Here is a 14,522-nt window from a genome sequence, read left to right as displayed (position 1 = left end):
AAATGTTTGTTTAATCTAGAAAAATTAACGCATGTTAAAAATAGCTATGTGACTATGGACCTCACTAGTGAGCATCTGCCAAATAATGAATTTATCTGTGCATCTCCCCAGTTTACAGATAGATTAAATGAGTTGTTCAAGGTGTCACAGGACATTTTTGAGAGTCAGAAAATGGACTCAGCTCTTCTTAACCACAAGGCCATCCTTCCTCTTCAAAATCCCCCAAATTGTTTATTTCAAGAATCTGAAAGTTACATCATCTAACTCCCCACTACTAAAAATTAGGGCGGAATAAAGGTGCAGTTGATGAAAAAGAAAAAGAGCAGCTTAAAGAGGTACTATAAGTAGGCAAACAATGAAAGATTTGACAAAGAACAACTAGGTACATTAATTACTCTTTCAGAAAGAGGTATAGCATTTTCATTATCTGTTTAAGCATCTCATTTTCAACATAAGCATTACACTTTCAAAGGGAAATGGGGAATGACCACTACTAACCCTGCTGATCACAAAGAAGTAAAAAGCTGGACTTTAGGTAAACTTTGGATTCAGTCAGCTCAAGTTTAGAATAGTTTTAAAAATTGAAACTGGAGTTTTGTGTCCCTCCTCTCCTTGCTTGCAGTCACTGCATAACTTGTACTAATGCTGTGTGTAAGTGGGGAATGGCAACATGAAATAAAATTCTTTTTCTGTTTATTTTAACCTATCATAGTAGCCAATCTCTGACTCCATAAAAGTCAATCTTGCCCATCATCCAAAAGAATTTTGAGCTCTTATCAACTTCCTCCTTTAAAATAAAGGAACAAACATTTTTCTTATCAGTGCTGTTTTGTGTGTATAGAATAGACTTCATACAAGGAAAATATGAGGGATATTGCAAATAATCAGCCATGGTGGGGAAAAAACAGCAATTTCTTGTAAATATCTTTCTGTGTGATGGGAATATAATGATGATGCTTATGAAGTCAATTATAGATACTAGCAAATGAAATTGTTCAAAATTTGGTAATTTTCAGTGGATATAAAATGGACAACCTGAAATCTGTAAGAGAAGCAGCCTTTCTGTTCCAAGAAACCAGATGTGCTAGATTTCTTGAGGAATAAAACTTGCATGTATGCATCTATGTGGAATTGCCTCTTACTGAAATATTTTACGTTCCCTAACGTAGTGGTGGTGGTGTTTTGTTTTTTTTTTAAACCACCTTTCAATATGGTTGGCACATGAGAGATTGTGTGCAATTTTATTACATCATATTTGGTTGCAGTTGGTCTTTCTTTGCCAAAGAGTTAATGACCAAATAAATAAAAATCAGTATTACAGCGATGGCAAGAAATTAGAAGGAAATAAGTCTTCTTGCATCATAAAACCTTTGTTCCATTGACTGCCTACAATAATATGAAAGTGACCTGCTTCTGCAATTACTTACTTAGGCATGCGAGTAGCTTTACTCAGATGAGCATTCTAACTCATCTGTGTAAAGTTACTTATTCACTTGAGTTTGCAGGATCAGGCCTTAATGAAAATTCTTTTACTCTTATTTATTTGTATTATGGCACTATCTAGATGCCCACGATGAAGATGGGGACCTGAATGGAGTAGGCACGCTAAAAAAAAAAAAAAATAGGCCCTGGCCTGAAGATCTTACAGACAAGATCAACAAAGTGCAGGAATGTTACTTTCTCCATTTTACCTATCCTAAGTGGTAGGTAGCTACCATTTCATAGCTTCTCTCCCATGGCTCTCTGCTAGTAGCACCTTCCTTTCCCCAAGCCCAGTAGGAAATGGAACTGCTTACTGTGTAGCTGAGGGGCACAGAACAAGGAAGCGTCAGCACCTTGGTTACAGATCATCAGCATTTGGACTTGCCTCCATGGGGAAATTATTCCAGAATAGCCATTCCACTGAAGTGTCTTTTTGGGGGGTTTTAGCCTAATTCACATTGGTAGTAGATAGAGCATGGGTGGGCAAACTTTTTGGCCTGAGGGCCACATCTGGGTGGGGAAATTGCTTGCAGGGCTATGAATATAGGGCTTGGGCAGGGGGTTGGGGTGCGGTGTGCAGGAAGGGGCTCAGGGCAAGGGGTTGGGGCAGAGAAGGGGTGCTGGGTGTATGAAGGGGCTCAGGGAAGGGGGTTAGGGGGCAGGGGACTCAGGACAGGGAGTTGAGGGTGCAGGAGGTTGGGCTGTAGGCAAGGGGTTGGGGTACAAGGGGGCTCAGGGCAGGGGGTTGGGGTGCAGGAGGGGTTTGGGGTGTGCCGCTTACCTGGAGTGGCACCGGGGTGGCAGCAGTGTGCAGCAGGGCCAGGGCAGGCTCCCATGGTTCCCTGTTCCTGGCTACTGGGCGCTTTGGGGGAGGTACCTACAGGCAAGGGCAGCATGCAGAGCTCTCTGCCCCCCCTCGAGGACCGCAGGGACGTGGGGCCGGCCACTTCCCGGAGCAGCGCGGGGCCCATGGCACCATGGGGGTGGCAATCCCGCAGGCTGGATCCAAAGCCCTGAGGGGCTGGATCCGGCCCGCGGGCTGTAGTTTGCCCATCCCTGAGATAGAGCTTAATGGGAAAATTTGGAAGTGGAGGGAGCTACACTGGAAGGAACATGCACATTAGGAGCTCTTTGGGAATAGCTATTTCACTTGAAATTCACATCCTCTCTCATTCTGGAATATCTTCCACATGGAGACAAGCATGGTATTAGCAGCGTGCAATGAAGTAGATGGACAAAGGAAAAATGGGGATGGGCATGGGGTGGTAATTATGGCAGTTGGGAAAACAGAATGGAGAAGAGGAGAAAAATGAGTAGAGCAAGGAGGGGCACAGGAAAAAGGTGAGACTGGCGGTAGAGGCAGATGATTGAAGGAGGGAGTTACAGAGGATGAGGTGACAAAGAATGGACTGGAAAACAGTGATGTGATAGGAAAGAGAGGCCGAAGAAGAAATCACCTAACTGGGAGAAAATGCAATATGAAAACAGTGGCCCTCAGAAGGAGCAAAATGCATGTTTGAGAGAACAGAAAACAAAAAAGATGCATCTTTACAGCTGTGTTTCATATTCTCAGCGTATCACAGGGAATACAAATTGACACAAGCCATGTCAATTTATGGAAATGAACATGGAAATTAGTTGTAACCCTAGAGCTCCTGGCAACTTGCTAGTATGGCCCTCAGTACCAAAAAGGTGGTGCTTCTCTGCTCAGGTTATCTCTGCTAATAAGGCCCTTTCCCTGACCCTGTTTCCCCCACTACAGAGCCTCAGCTAAAAGTGTTTATGGACAGATTTATTTCTCCAGTTTTATATCAGTAACCTAGAGTCGAGTTCAGCATGTCGGGTTTTCATCTATATTTGGAGAAAGGGCTGTTTTCAATAATGGCACTAGCTCTTGTTACAGCTGTGCTTAGGAGGGGAAAAAAGTGTATTTCTTATATATTAGGCAGCTATAAACAATGCATATCAACTCTAATTTGCTCCTTTGGTATGTTCAGACCAAAGCTCCTTTGGTATGCTTATGGAAGAGGTTTCTAATCTAAAATGCACTGTGAGAAAGAGGGGTCTTGAAGAAGGTGCTTCAATGGATTCTGTATCCAGGAGCTGACTGTAAACCCAGTTTGAGATGACTGTGGCAGAACATGCAGACAGTAAATACAGGTCTGGTGCCTTACCAACTATATCCTACACCAGGGGTTCTCACACTTGCAGTCGGGACCCATCAGTGGGTTGTGAGCTGTCAGCCTCCACCCCCAAGCCCCACTTTGCCTCCAGCATTTAAAATGTGTTTTTGATTTATAATTAAATAAATTATACTCTCTCAGAGTCTTGCTGTGTGAAAGGGGTTACCAATACAAACATTTGAGAACCACTGTCCTACAGTAAGGACATCCTATAACAAGTTGATTTAGATGAGAGTGTGGTGTGGCAAAACAGCAATAGCATGCAACTGATTACAGAATAACCAAGAAAAACATAAATGAACTTAACCTAAATTATGGACTGGATCCACTAAGTGCTATAACTTTATGCTGATTTACATCAGCTGAAGATCTAACTTATGGATAATCAAACTGTTTCATGAAGACTTCTGTACAAAAGGAAATTTTATATTGGACATAGACTTTTAACTATTACACTTGACAAACATTTAGAAGAAGAGGTTACTGACCAGTTTCTTTGAGATGTGTGGTCCCTATTTGAATTCCAAACACTGGTGCACAGGCGTGCCATGTGCCTGAGTTGGAAGCTTTTTCAGCAGCAGTGTCTGTTGACCCGCATGGCCTCCTTATGATGCCACATGCTCTGTGTGAGGTTATAAGAGGCTATGTGGGGTGACACACCCTCAGTCTCCCTCTTACCGCAGCACAGAGTCTCCGCAGCAGAGGGGACGGTGGGCAGGTACTGGAATACAAATAAGGACCACACGCCTTGAAGAACTTCCAGTTACTGGTAAGTAACCTCCTCCTCTTCTTCAGGTGATGGTACCTATATGTATTCCAAATGTGGATGAGTATGGAGTAATGATCAGCTTGGAGGTGGGTGTGAGGACATAATGGAGAAAACCCGCTATAGGTCAGCGTGTCTTATATTGGCTTCTGTGGCCGCCTACTAGTCGATGGCATAGTGTGCTGTGAAAGTGTGGACAGAGCGCCACGTTGCCGTATGGCAGATCTTGTGCCAAGGGACATCTGCCAGGGAGGCAGAGATAGTCGCATGTGCCCGCATGAAGTGTGCCATGATTCTGCCAGATGGCGTTGCTTTGGAGTGTGCATAGCATTCTGTAATGCACTTAAGAGATCCAATTGGATATACGCTGAGAGGGTTTGCCCTCTCAACCATTCCACTGTGCCAGAGGTGGGCAAACTATGACCCACGGGCCACATCCGGACCGCGGGACCCTCCTGCCAGGCCCCTGAGCTCCTGGCCCAGGAGTCTAGCCCCGGCCCCTCCCCCACTGTTCTCCCTCCCCTGCAGCCTCAGCTCACTGCACCGCCAGCACAATGCTCTGGCGGCAGGGCTGTGAGGTCTTGCCAGGTAGTGCAGCTGCAGAGCCATGCCCTGACCCGGTGCTCTGTGCTGTGCGGTAGCGTGGCTGGCTCCAGCCGGGCGGTGCAGCTGCCCGTCCTGGTGCTCTGGGCGGCATGGCTGTAGCACCACCAGTGCTAGAGGCAGCGCGATAAGGGAGCAGGGACGGTTGGATAGAGGGCAGGGGAATTCATGGTGGTGGGCAGGGGCAGGGGTGTGGACAGGGGTGGGGCAGTCAGACAGGTGGTGGGCAGGGGTCGGGGCAGTCAGAGGGCAGTGAACAGGGGGGTTGAATGGGCGCAGGGGTCCCAGGGGGGCAGTCAGGAAGGAGAGCGGGGTTGGATGGGGTGGCGGGGGGCAGTTAGGGGTGGGGGGACCGGGGGCAGTCAGGGAGAAGGGGTGGTTGGATGGGGCAGTCAGGATTGAGGGGCTGGATTGGATGTGGCAGCGGGGGGGGCAGTCAGGGGCGGAGGGTCCGGGGGTGGTGGTCAGGGGACAGGGAACGGGGGGGTTGGATTGGCCAGGAGTCCCGGGGGGGGCCGTCGGGGATGAGAAGCAGGGGGGGTCGGATAGGGGCCGGGGGCCTGGCCATGCCTGGCTGTTTGGGGAGGCACAGCCTCCCCTAACTGGCCCTCCATATAATTTCAGAAACCTCATATGGCCCTCAGGCCTGCACAATGCCTACAAAGAGGTGTGGGGAGGCGTGACAGGCGCGAGTCCTATCCCAGTAGAAGGCCAGTGCCCTGCAGACGTCCACGGAGTGCAGCGTCCTGTCCACGGGAGTGGCGTGCTGTTTAGGATGGAAGACAGGGAGATGGATAGACTGGTTGAGTGAAAACTTGGAGACGACCTGTGGTTGGAACTTAGGATGAAGGTGTAAGGAGACTTTCTCTTTATGGAAAACTGTATTGGGGGTGGGGGGAGAAGAGAGTGGGTCAGCCACCATGGCTGCTAGTTTGCTGACCCTCCAGGCAGAGGTGATGGCCACCAGGAAGAGGACTTTCATGAATAGATGGGCCAGGGTGCATGTGGTCAGGGGTTTGAATGGAGGCTGGGTGAGCTCAGGCAGACAAAATAAGGTTGAGGTACCAGGAGGGAGTAGGGGTAAGGACTGGTGGGAAGCAGTTTGTTAGGCCTCTCAGAAACCAGGTAGCAGTAAGATGGGTAAATATATTGACCAGCCATCCCTGGGAGGGAGGGAGGGAGGAAAGTGCTGAGTGCCACAAGGTGGATGCAGATTGAGCTGAGTGTGAGGCCTGAGTTCTTGAGCTCCAGGAGATAGTCTAGGATGATGAATACAGAGACAGTGGAGGGGAGGTCCCGGTGGTGCACCCAGGAGGTGAAGCACTTACATTTTGTGGCATAGCATGCCCTCGTAGATTCCTGCCTACTGCGTATAAGCATACGGCAGACGGGTGATGAACAGGCACTGTCTGTGCATGAGCCCCATCCAAAAATCAGACTGTCAGTTGGAACAGGCCCAGGTTGGCAAACCCTACAGTGGTCCTGTGTGAGACGGTCGAGCCTGTTGGGGAGGTTGATCAGTGGGCAGGCTCACAGCTGAGTAGCTCGGGAAATCAGAACTGTTGGGGCCAGCACAGGGCTATCAGGATGACCCTGGCCAGATCTTGGTAGGTCCTGCGGAGGGACTGGGGGAAAAGAGTACAGAAGATTGCTATGCTATGGAAGAAGGAGGGCGTCACCTTGGAGTCCTGACCCCTGGCCCTCCCTAGAGAATTAGAGGGGGAACTTGCAAAGAGATCCCAGAGGGGGGTGCCCCAGGCCTAGCACATGGGTGCAGAGCATAGGGTTCTGGCGCTCCCACTTGTGGTTGAGGTACCAAGTTCTGCTTAGTGCATCCACCAGGGAGTTCTGTGTCCCCAGGAGTCACGCCTCATGGGACACAATGTTGTGGCAGAGACAACAGTTCCAGAGGTGGACAGCCTCCATGCAAAGTGACCGGAATCTGGTGCTACCCTGTCTATGTTTGCCATGGTGGTGGTGGTGTCTGAGAAGATCTGAATGTGTCGGTCGCGGAGAAGAGGCAAGAACACGTGGCAGGCCTGGAGGACTGCATGCAGCTCCAGCGTGTTGATGTGCATGCGTACTTCCCTGGCAGTCAACCTCCCCTGTGCATTGCAGCCCCGCAAATATGTGCCCCACCCTGCGAAGGCGGCATCCAGGGTGAGGGTGGCAAAAGGGGTGCCTCCAAGCACCTTGGTAGGATCGGTCCACCAAGTGAGTGATGCACAGACCCAGATGGGTGTGATGTTGCACCCCATAATGCTTTATAGAAATATGCTTATGAATGTAAATATGACATAACTGGAATATGTTTTATGCTAGATATGCCATGTAACATATCTTTGCAAAGGTTATGTTCTACTGCATGTATTCATCCTATTAGTATGCATGTATCATTTTTATATCTGAAGTTATGAGTGTTGGCTCTATGCTTGTATTTAAAATGTTTGCTGTAGAAGGCACCTAAGGCAGATTTGATCAACATAGTGTGAAGGGGTTATTCAAGTAAATGGAAGTACTTGGTGAACAAGGGACCTTGATAGACACCAATCCACATCTGAGCTTTCCTGGGAATGTCCCTGCCCATGTGACTCCAAGACTCCATCTTGTAGCTGGGATTCTACACAGGGGGAGGGAGGGGTTTCCACCCACAAGAGTGAAACTATATAAAGTCCTTGGACACCCCTCCATTTTGTCTTCCGCTGGCTCAAGAGGTAGCCTCTCCACCCACAAAGGATACTTGAAAGAAACTGGAACAAAGGACATTAACCACAGGGGTGTGAGTGATAGCTGGACCCAGACTAGAAGGAGACTAGTCTGTAAAAGAAGCTTACTGGAACATCTCTGAGGGTGAGATCTCATCTATAATCACTTTCTTACTGTAGTAGGCTTAGACTTACATGTTTTATTTTATTTTGCTTGGTAATTCACTTTGTTCTGTCTGTTATTACTTGGAACCACTTAAATCCTACTTTTTGTATTTAATAAAATCACTTTTTTACTTATTAATTAACCCACAGTATGTATTAATACCGGGGGGGGGGGGGAGGCAAACAGCTGTGCATACCTTTCTATCAGTGTTTTTGAGGGCAAACAATTTATGAGTTTACCCTGTATAAACTTTATACAGGGTAAAATGGATTTATTTGGGGTTTGGACATTGGGAGCTGGGTATCTGAGTGCTGGAGACAGGAGCACTTCTTAAGCTGTTTTCAGTTAAGCCTGCAGCTTTTGGGGGACGTGGTTCAGACCTGGGTCTGTGTTTTAGCAGGCTAGTGTGTCTGGCACAACCAGTCAGGGTTCTGGAGTCCCAAGCTGCCAGGTAAAACTGGCTCAGAGGTAGTCTCAGCATATCAGGTGGCAGTCCCAAGGGGGTTTCTGTGATCCAACCCGTCACAATGGGAATGGTCAAGGCTGACTCCAGGTGGTCTTAATGGAGCCTGTAGACAGAGATGAGCCACAGTTGTAGGCAGCATATATGGAGACACATGTGCAACGTCACATAGGTGTAGGCCACCATGTGGTTGAGGAGGCAGAGACAACCGCACACCATTGTGCATTGGTTGCAGCGCAAGATCTTCACGAGGGCCAGGAAGGTGGCGAAGCAGTATGTCGGAAGGAAGTCTAGGCGCACTCCTAGGAAGTGGATTGTCTGCGTTGGGAGGAGCACGGATTTCTCCATGTTGACACACACGCCCAGTGGGGCCAGAAGCAAGCAGAGGGCTGTGACCACTGTCGCCACCTCTTGTGGTATGTCTTCATTGCAGAGTTAAATCAGGATCTTACTCAGGTGTTGCCCTTGTTCCCTTTCTGTTCACATACAAAACTTTGTATCATTCAAGTTTCGTGGTGCTTCAGCCTGAGCTAACTGGCTTATCTGGGGCTGCAGGCTAAAACTCAAGTGAAGCTTTCACTCGGGCTAGTAACCTGCCCACTTTGCAGTTAGGACAAAGGCTAAATCACTTGAGTGCTGACACTTTTCCAGTGCCTTCCCACAATTCCTTGTGTATCAGTGCAGAAGGACAGAAAAATTCTTCCAGAATTCACCAGGAAAGAATCAGTGTGGTTCAGTTTAACCTCAGCACAAAGAACTATCAAAGGATATGTCCTGAGAAGCTGTCACACTATATATAGGTGAGTACAGCACCAGGGAGCACACAGTAATTCATCTGGAGATTTGCAGTGTGGCTGCACACACCCAGGCTAGGCTAACCTGGATGGTGGTCATGCAAATTAACTCTGCAGAGAAGAGGTACCTTTGATTCTCAGTCTTGCACTTCAGCCACAAGATGATCTCCTCTCACATGATTAATGGTAAAAAGGATCTTTACTTATAGGAAGGAGCAGCAATAATGGTGGTCACTTGGCCAACATTCCCTTGTTTAAAGTCCCTTTCATCAACACATATAACCAAGAAAGGGAAACCAGTTACAACACAGAGGAAAACTCCACTGCAAATTTTAGTGTTGACAAGTATGCTAAACTGGAAAATACCAGTTACAGAAAGGTTCCATGGTAAAGTTCCCACCTGTACTATATATTGCAACCATGTTCTAACTTGGTCTTTTAATTGGCTGAAGTACAAGGAATAGTTAAGGCCAAATCCTCATTCAGAGTAATCAGAACAGCTCCATTTACTTAACTGGAGCTACACCACTTTACACAAGCTCAGGAGTGAAGCCATAATGACTGCTGTCTGGCTATCCACTCACCACACTATCAATCACACAGGAAATGCTGTGGGAGAACCCATATATGAAAAGTGATAAAACATTTTATTCTGATTGATTATATGCCGTTATTCATACTGCAGTCTGTAGCCTGACATCACTATCTGTAAATATCAGAAAGAAAGAAAATGTAGCTTTACCTGAGCAAGCCTAAGAGCTGGGTTAGCTGGCAGTGGTCGTGCAGGTACAGTTTGATGACAGGGTAGCTGGTGAAGGGGTGGTAGGACTCGCTGGGGTGTTTTTAACCTCAGTACATCAGATGTCTTTACAGGGTTACTGATATCAATAGTCTGATATGGTAGCAATCTTCTCGTACCATCTCTCTATAGAGCCATAAAATAATAAAATTTGTAATTTTAAAAATTCCCAATGAATATTATGGATACAAGCAATATTGTTTGAAACACTGTAATCTTCCTTGTTCTGCACTTGCTTTCCCCTTCTTTCCCTCCCTGCTTTACCGTACCCCTAAACTCCTTTTCTGTAGCCAGAGAACAAGCAATTAACAACTTCCAGAAGCCTATTCAAACACTAATCCTTGGCTGTTCAGAAGGTAGCGCTTCTGTCTGAGATGGCTGGCTGTATCCCAGAGACTAATTGTATTTCCTTTCAACGTTTGAAGTCTCCATCTGTTTGGAAGTTGGAAGCCAAAGTGCATTTTGGGCCCACCTTTTCTGCTCTTGTTTAACTTGTTCATAGTTTTATATAATTTTAATACTTATTATCATTAAGTGTCATAATTACTTCAAACATACAGGAAATGTATATAAAATTCTAGTAATGATATTTTGACTGTTTAATAACCCACCTGATGTATGTTTAAATTTTGTGGCTTTATGACTAGATTTTTACTGAGAGTTGTGGTATGAACATGGTTAGGCTCAAATGAACTGGAAGGCCTTGCTGGACTCACAGACCTGCAATACAAGTATACACTTATTGAATGCAACTTTGTTCTTACAACTTTACTTTTTTCACAGTATAACAGTATACTTTTTTCTCAGAATAACACTTTGAAAGGGCTTTCTTATTTTTTCTCTCTATGGAAAACAAGGAAATGTAAAAATTTTCTAAAAATCTTGCAAGAATAAAAATATAGATTTTTTTGAAGCCACTAGTCTGTTAAATTAGCTCTTGCAATCTGTGGAAATGCAGCTTTATAGCTCCCAAGAGACTGTTCTAATGAGTCTAACATTTAAGTAGTAAAGACCTCAGATACAGAAGTTTTAGCTCACTTGACTGAGTTTAGATAAAAGGCCAAACCAGATAATGAAAATATTTCAAGCAATCCAAAAATCAAGGCAAAGTTTCCTTTACTTTTTAATTGCTTATCATGGAAAGCATAATAAAAAGGCATATGGTCAAACCCCATTTTATTTACTGACGTCAATGAAGTTGAAGTGAAGAAAACATTTCTGAAAAACTCAATGAATGAATGAACTTTTAGTAAACTTGACTCAATGTCTCATATACACACCACAAGTATTGAGAAATGGAATGAGTACAGTCAATTTCTACTGAAGTTTATAAAAATGAGTGAGTAGTTAAGGAAAATCATCATACCTTAGTTTCTCTATTGTTGTCTTTTTATTTGTAAATAGCAGTCTAATCAAAGTCTTCCTTTTGAGATACATGATTAAACCAGCAACAATAAGGCACAGAATGGTTACGAGTATTCCTATGGTTAAACTTCTATTATCTGAAATAAAACACATTTTTTTGACTTGTGGTAGGGGTCAGTTATGATGAAATTTGTGTGATATCAAGAGTGGGATATTGCTGGCTAGGCCTGCTTTCTAGCAACATACAAAATGAAATTAGTAAATAATTTATTACTATTTCTGCTATGATTATACTTGAACTTAATTCTCACATAATTTGTTTCTGTCAACTCCAAAACCAAAATGGTTAAATACACGCTGATAGACTCAGTCCATTCCTCAACTGTATAAATATCCAAAGCAGAAAACTGGAAAAACAATACAGAGGGTGCACTAAAAGATGGAAGAGGCAATTAAATATCAACTCTCAGTGATACAGATACTAAAAACTTTGATATTTTGTTAGCTTCAATTTGAGATTATGACTCAAAACTCAACAGCTGATAGCAAAATGGTTGTGTCTCAATTTACTAAAGTTTTCTCCCCTTCAAATGGATATTAGTGAAAGTGTAAAAATCAGCTGTCTTATGGTGGAAAAACATAATTCTTACCATTTAAGGGTCAAATGAAGTAATAAGACTACTCGTGGTTGTATTTATTTAAGACACTACAGAATGGCAATTTCTTTACCAGAGTCACTGTATTCCAGTGGCCCACTTCACAGTGTTGTTTGGATTGCATTACTCTGGATTTTACAGTCCAAATGTCAGCCCTTTACATTACAGGTTGGCAACTGCTGTGACAATGGTTATGCTCCTTGAGCTCCGTAACAACAGATGGATTGGAATAATGGGCGGCCTTTGCTCTAAATACAGTAATATGCAATAATGAATAATGCTGGCAGCTTCTGCTCTTCCAAAACCAGAACATGATCTAATCAAAGATTCCATCCAACCCAGTCTGGAGAAAACCCTGCCAGGAGCGCGCACTCTCTCTCTCTCTCTCTCTCTCTCTTTTATACTAATGGGGAGCTCCAGCTCAAGGTTCTCTGCTAACTGCAGCTGTGGCAGTATGGCAGGGGGAGTGGGAAGGTCTCAAGCCCTTAGAGCTTTATACGACAAAGCCAACATCTTAATCTCAATTTGGAAATCAAGGAGTAAGCAATGTAAGAATATGGTATCATGTGCTTGTGATGAGACACACCATTTAATGTGCAGGCTGCTGCCTTCTACACTGCCTTAGGTTTCCAGAATGATTTAAAGTGCAGTTTTGCACAGAGTACATTGCAATAGTCTAAAGGTAACAAAGACATGAATCAATCATGCCTGCAAGGTTTGCAACTAAAAAAACCCCCAAAATCAGTCACAGTCTTGTGGTCGGGAAGACATGGGAAAAAACTCTGGTAGATAGGTCTGCTCTATGATCATCTACCAGCAGTTGGAGATGCAATAATACTCTAGAACTACAAACTCTAACAATGTATGGAATTTCTCACCCTCAGTAAAAGGACAGTTATAATGCTTATAATGGCAACCTACCAGCATTATCTCAGTCTTATCCTGACTGAATTTCAGCCAGCTAGATTTTTAACGTACCCCAACCTCAACTAGACATTGGCCAATGCAATTGACAGTATTGATTGCATTGACTGACAGAGACACAGAGCCCTTTAGCTCAGAGTAACAGTAATAAATCTCTTTCCAGTCCTAAAAGCTAAATAAAATGAGTAAACTGAGTATAGGCAATTACATTTAATTTATCTTTACATAACGATTCTGTTAAATATTTAGTGCTGCTATTTAATAAAGATATAGTGTGCTGAGTACACGGATTTAGTAAAAGTTAGCTGGGTGAAATCAGTTACTAAAGACAAATCAGGCCGTGTGTCTTATTTAACTAAGGTAAATGACTGTTTGTTTCTTTTTTATTGAGTTAATCCTTCTACCCTTTGATTTACAGATGTGCAAACTATTCAGGTCATAATCCAAACCTTGTATCAACTGCTCATATTTAAATCACAAGTGTCAGGGAAGAAAAATTAGCTCCCCTAGCAATTTCTATATTTGTTTATTCCCAGTACTACTGAGTATAGCATGGGCATTGAAAATAGATGGCAAAAGTATCATGATATATAAAACTGCAGAAAACTAATTTTAAAAGTAACATTAAAGGGCTTCCTTTCAAAGTAGAGAATTGAATTATTGAAGACACCCTATATTTGCCTTCTCCCCAGTTACTTCTGTGTATTGCAGCACATTCTACATGATATGTACAGTCAGATTTTGTAGTTCCCTGCACTACTTAGCCACAGCAAGGTAAGTTTAAGAAGGACTTATGTTAGTGCACACCTGGAAAAATGAGAATATTTACACATTAATAACTGTACTGCAGTTTCTTTACTGTTTTGTCGGAAGTTTGGTGTTTGAATAAAATCTTTCTCCCTCAGAACCTTCTTTCTGCTATGTCCTGCAGTGAAATCATGTCATGTTGTTGCCATGGAAATGATTGTGAGGTCACTAGTTCAGCATTACAATTCACTGCAGGATTCAGTATGTAGAGAATACAATCCAATTTATTTTTGAATAGCATTATTCATGAAAGGAGCTCAGATTACTTCCCAGGAAATCATAGGCCACATATGCAAATGTGAGTAGACTATGGGCCTAATTCTCCTGTCACTGATATAAATTAGAACTCCACTGAAATCACTAACGTTATGGTACTCTGAAATGTAACATGTATCTAAGGATTATCAACACATATCGAAAAAATCTGTGTCTGGCTAGAGGAGAAAGAGGATGCGACAGCCAGTATTTCAGGGATTGCTCATAGGGAAATTGAAGGCACAGGGTATAGGAAATATATATATCTTCCATTAGCATCAAATTTTCAAAATATGTGAAAGTTAAATGGATTTATGTTTGTGACATATTCAGACGTTTCCCCCACTATAAAAGCCACCATATGACAGTTACTTATTTTTCTGGATTTGTCATATTCTGAGGTTCCGATTTTTAAAAGTGCATGCATACAAATCAGTTAATAGCATGCATGAATGTCTGGTCACATGAGTGCACAAATTCCCGATTTGCACTTGTAACGACAGTAATTTCAGGCTTACATTAGGCACACAATTGTGGGTGTGGCTTTGCATGCA

At 43.9% G+C, this 14,522-nt stretch overlaps 1 protein-coding gene across 3 annotated transcripts in view; it reads right to left on the bottom strand.

The window, feature by feature from the left end:
- Positions 1-14,522, bottom strand: part of ADAM12 (ADAM metallopeptidase domain 12) — a 345,625-nt gene that overhangs the window by 4,813 nt on the left and 326,290 nt on the right. For all 3 annotated transcript variants that reach the window (XM_074959167.1, XM_074959165.1, XM_074959168.1), the window contains 3 exons: positions 11,328-11,463; positions 10,573-10,681; positions 9,905-10,087 (listed from right to left, as the gene is read on the bottom strand). In XM_074959167.1, the coding sequence (XP_074815268.1) occupies positions 9,905-10,087; positions 10,573-10,681; positions 11,328-11,463 (428 nt within the window). The remainder of the gene's footprint in view (positions 1-9,904; positions 10,088-10,572; positions 10,682-11,327; positions 11,464-14,522) is intronic.

The sequence above is a fragment of the Natator depressus genome, chromosome 7 (assembly GCF_965152275.1).
Source record: "Natator depressus isolate rNatDep1 chromosome 7, rNatDep2.hap1, whole genome shotgun sequence".
Taxonomy (NCBI): Eukaryota; Metazoa; Chordata; order Testudines; family Cheloniidae; genus Natator; species Natator depressus.
This window is presented reverse-complemented; position numbering and strand designations above follow the sequence as displayed.